The sequence below is a fragment of the Palaemon carinicauda genome, chromosome 34, assembly GCF_036898095.1.
Source record: "Palaemon carinicauda isolate YSFRI2023 chromosome 34, ASM3689809v2, whole genome shotgun sequence".
NCBI classification, from domain to species: Eukaryota; Metazoa; Arthropoda; class Malacostraca; order Decapoda; family Palaemonidae; genus Palaemon; species Palaemon carinicauda.
The window spans coordinates 42,577,155-42,582,154 of NC_090758.1; the positions used below are offsets into that span (position 1 = coordinate 42,577,155).

At 35.5% G+C, this 5,000-nt stretch overlaps 1 protein-coding gene across 1 annotated transcript in view; it reads right to left on the reverse strand.

Annotated features, from left to right (window-relative positions):
- Positions 1 to 820: 820 nt before the first annotated feature.
- Positions 821 to 5,000, reverse strand: part of LOC137626851 (uncharacterized) — a 5,643-nt gene continuing 1,463 nt past the window's right edge. The window contains exon 1 of the mRNA XM_068357836.1: positions 821 to 5,000. This exon is cut by the window's right edge and continues 1,463 nt beyond it. Coding sequence (XP_068213937.1) covers positions 821 to 5,000 — 4,180 coding nt within the window.

A 5,000-nucleotide genomic window follows, 5' to 3' on the forward strand; every position in this document is an offset into this window, starting at 1 on the left:
TAAATAGTAAATTGATTAATGAAATACAAACAAAGTAACTATAAGTATAAATAAGTATGTAATGTAAGTATAGGTAAGGTACGTATAATTTGGGTAAATATAAGTAATAACACTTATCACACAAACATCGATTAAAGCTGCAGGAATAAAAATCAAGATCTGGACAGTTTAAAACAAAGAAAAAATAGCTTTTCTCTTACCCTGTTTATAGTGTAATTTAGGAGATAGGTAGGCGGGTTCTCCTTTGGCAGGTCCGGGTCCAATGGTATTTTGAAAGAATTATTCCATATTCGTGTGACACATGATCGTGATACAAATGATAAGATCCATAGGTCACTAAATAACTTCAAAGATTAATCGACTGTAAGTATGACTGGAACTTCTACTGTCGACTGCTGCTGTTCAAGTTCTTGACAGCTACTCTTCTTGACAGGTACTATCCGGTTCTCCGTCACTCAGTAAACCAAGAAAACATTTTCCGCATTAAAATTGGTGGTTTGTTTACGGCAGTAACCATTTAAAAGGATTAGGCGAGAAAAGCTATTTATAAAATTTACGTTAACTTTAGAATTGACTAATTAAGTAATTACAGAGGTAAAGTACTTTAATACTGATGCCGTAGTGATAATGTATATTTTTTCTTTAATATCTAGTAAAATTAAAAGAAAAATACATATTTTTCTACACTCCAGGGGAGAGATTTTGATTTAGTATGAAATCAAAAGTATGTAATGTAAATGTATTTACACGAAAATTACCCAAAAATAAAAACCAACCCAAGGAATCCAAATAAAACAATATTAACAGTAATGAAAAATCCCTAATCAGATTCAGCCAAAATTTGGTGAATTTTGGCAGCCCCCTGTATAGCTGCTTTTCTTTTAGGACGTGATGATACAATATGAACATTCTTAGTGTCTGGTACACCTTGCTTCTCATCATCGCTTGGGACTGACAAAAGAGGAATTATAGAACTAGAGTGCCGTTTTAATATTTCTCCAGTTTTCCCTTTAAAGACTTTCACAGCCGTAACTTCATTGTTTATATTTTTTACAATTTCCTTAATGCGTCCCATTGGATAATTACAGGGTTTAGCTAAGGGTTCCTTGAAAAGTACTATATCTCCAACTTTAAGTTCTTTATGTTGAACGGGCTTGTATCGGTCTTTTTTATTTACGGCTTGATATATCAGATTCCCAACAAATTCTTCATTGTATATTTTAATAAGATTCTGTCGTACATTTTGCAGTTTCAGTAATGATGAAGGAATCTGATCTGCATTGAATTCTGGATCGGCATCTGTTGGGCCTTGTAGTTGAGGGATTATATTGATGGAAACCAATTCTCTGCCATGAATCAACATCTCTGGGGTAATGATTTCTGGAATGCTCTCACCTGAAGAGTCCCTAAGAGACTCTTTAAATGAAATTGGCCTTCTGTTCACCAAATGTTTAGTTTTGTGAACAATAAAATCAAAATCCCGAAGGGGAAGAATATTATTGCGCATTGCTCCAAATAATAAGCGCTTGGTTAGTTTCACACAAGACTCTACTAACGAGCCGAGTTGATTACATCCTTTGTAATATTGCTCAAATTTAAAGGATTTAATTCCATGTTCTTGTAAATATGCATTTGTCTCGTAATCGCTCAAGAAACTAGAGATCTGATTTGCACCAGCAACGAATTGCGATCCCAAATCAGACAGACATAAGGAAGGAATACCAAATTCATATGTATGAAGTTGTAATGCTCTAATAAATTCTTCTGAAGTTAAATCCATACAAATTTTCAAGTTAATAGCCCGAGACCATAGACATGTAATACATAACAGCCATACCTTGACAGTATTTCCTTGATCATTCTTTATTTTAAATGGACCCATATGATCAATGAAAATCTGTCTGTACGGTATGTTCTCAGGATTAATCCTGAACTCTGGGTAATGACTTTGATTTAATTTGATTACCCTCTCATTTAATCTCTTACAAGTAATGCAGTTTGACAGAACTTTCTTCACAGCCGAGTATATATGGGTAATCCAAAAGTTTCTTCTAAGTTCCGCCAACAAAGGATAACAACCAGCATGTGAGAGCTTCACGTGCAATTCCCTTATAATCAGAGGAACCAACACACTGTCCTTTGATAGTAGTAAAGGATAGTTGAATTTGTTAAGATGTTGGACTTCCTTCAATCTTCGGCATTTACTTTTTACCCTCACCATGCCATCCGAATCAAGAAACAAGTTCAACTGTGCAACAATGTTAGGCAGATTCTTCAACTGCTTCTGTTTTGAGTGAAAATAATCAAAGACATCTGGGAAGTGAACATGTTGATCCCTGATTATAATCTGCCTACAAGCTTCATCATAAATGTTAAAACCTTCATCTTCAACTTCAAAATGATCTAGAGCTGGATTTTTACTTTTAAACTTAGATTTCAAAATGCTGCAGAACCTGAGCACCACCGCATGCACTCTCACGGCCTTCTCAAAACTAGAAACCCTATTAAAAGGGAAAAGATGTTCAGAGCCCACATTCGGAGGTGAACAAGCACTACCACAATTTGTCTCCACTTTATGCACTCGTTTTGATTCAAATAATCCAGGTATGATGAAAGACAATGTGCTGTCACTACAGATCACATTGCTTTCGCTCTCTGTAATGAACCTAGGACCAGTTATATAGTTTGTTTTCATTAGCTGCCTAAAGGATAAAGGTCTGGTGATGCAGTCTGCTGGATTATCTTCTCCAGACACAAAAGAAAATTTCATACAAGAATCCTCACACAGCTTATTGATATACTCTAACCTATTGAGTATAAAGGGTTGCTTTTTTTGTAGTTTGTCAAGTTTCAAGGCGTAAGACTGCAGCCAGGTCAGTACCACCAAACTGTCAGAGTAGACTTCGCATCCAACTATCTCAATAGGATCAATGCAACCAAATCCTGAAAGTTCATTCTTCAAATCCTTTACAGTTTCTACAGTTAAAGCAAGAGCTTGTAATTCCAAGCTTGGTATGGATTTTGACTCCAATTGTTTACTCACCAGTTTATTTCTTGCTAAAATAAAGTAGATCTTATTTGTATTTATGTTATACAGATACACTGCAGCGCCAAACAGAACCTTACTACTATCAGCAAACCCAACCAATTTATATTTGTCAGTACGAGCACCAAAATTCCGTGGAAAATCTACAGAAGGTGCAGAATTGGCCTGCTTGCAGATATTCTTCCACTCATTGATCAAAGGAGCAGTAAGTTTTTCATCCCAATCTAGTTCTGGTCTACACTGCAATCTGTGTAGAAACAATCTGGCTCGATTCAGTATAGGTCCATTGAAATTAAGAAGATCGAACTGTGAAGCTATAGTAGATAAAACTTGTCTTTTTGTTGATGAATTTATATCCAGTTGTATGGGTTTTGTAGACAATGTATCACTCATTCGATCCCACTCAAGTCCCAGCAGTTTACTTTTTGTCGGAGTCTCTGTTTCCTGAATTTTGTCAATTTCTTTCTGTAATGACATGTCATTTGATAAAAACTGCTGAAGTGAAAACTTATATGGACTGAAAATATCCTCCAACATTGTATACATCCACAACAAACACTCTGACGTTTCTGCCGTAAATGCACAGTTGTCCATATAAGATAACTGATAAATGGTTCTCTTGAGTTTCATCAATGGAAAAGAATCATTGGTAGAATCCAGTATCAATATCTTGTATAACCCAAGCATTAATAATGCAGGTGAACATCTAAGTCCAAAAGGAAGTCTACTATTCTTATAGCCAATAATTGAAAAATCTCCATCTTCAAGATTTCTAAACCATAAAAAACAAAGGCGATTTTGGTCGACTTCCTCAAGACCTATATTGTTGAATGCCTTCTTTATATCAAAGCAACATAATTTGCTTCCGAACCTCAAATTGATAATGGAAGTGGAGAGTTTCTGATTTAATGTGGGACCTGCATGCATAGTTTGATTGTGATTCATACTTCCTTTGTCACTCAAATTGGATAGGAACACAACCCTACATTTTGTGGTCTCACGATCAGGTTTAAAAATGCCCATAAAAGGCATGAAACTGGACTCTGGATGCTCCTTCTTGAATTTATCAAGATTTTCAATTCTCTCAATTATACCAGCATCTGCTTGCTCTTTAAATACCACATTTATCTGCTTCAGTTTATCATCTAAATTTCCTTGAAATTTTCTTTGCAAGCCTGACAGTATTTTCTCTGATATATTGAAGTTATGTCCCAAAAGGTGAGAAACTCTAGGGTTCCAGAGTAATGGCATTACCAGCCTCCCTTCACTATTCCTTGTAGTTTTCTCTAAAACGTAATTGACCAACTGAGTATGGATTTCAACAGTTTCAGAGTATATTGAAGTCTCTCTACACAATGCTTCGTCACAAACAGAATCAAGTACATCCTTTTCAATATCAACTAACCCACTGACTTCATCATCCTCTCCTTCCAAAACAAATGATTCATTTCTAATTTCGATTTTACCAAAATCTATATTAGAGGTTTGATAAAACTTAGCTTCTTCTGAAGGCAGGTAGTCTGGGGTTCTATTAGTTATCGAAATGTAGGAAGACGACGAGACTTCAGGGGCATATGGTAAATAAGGCAGATCATGTAAAATAGTCTCGGTTGCTCCCTTTAAAACTACACCATGAGGAGTTCTTGAATATATAGATTTCTCTCCGAATACAATTTCAGTCTCAGGTATGCAATAGCTGGATTTTGATCCCAAAATAAGCTGAATATCAGAAATATCTTCTGAACCATCCAAAAGTCTTGTATCTGCCAATTTATATCCTTTTGACAGAAATCCATTCACAACTCTGTTCAACTTGGGAAGATTCAAAGTAATATTTATATTTGGAAGGCACAATGCATAAATGACTCTTGTATCCCTGTCAAATTTCATTTCCACCTCAACAATTTTGGTGTCATAACTTCTAGGGACATTGATACCATTCACAGTAAGTTTA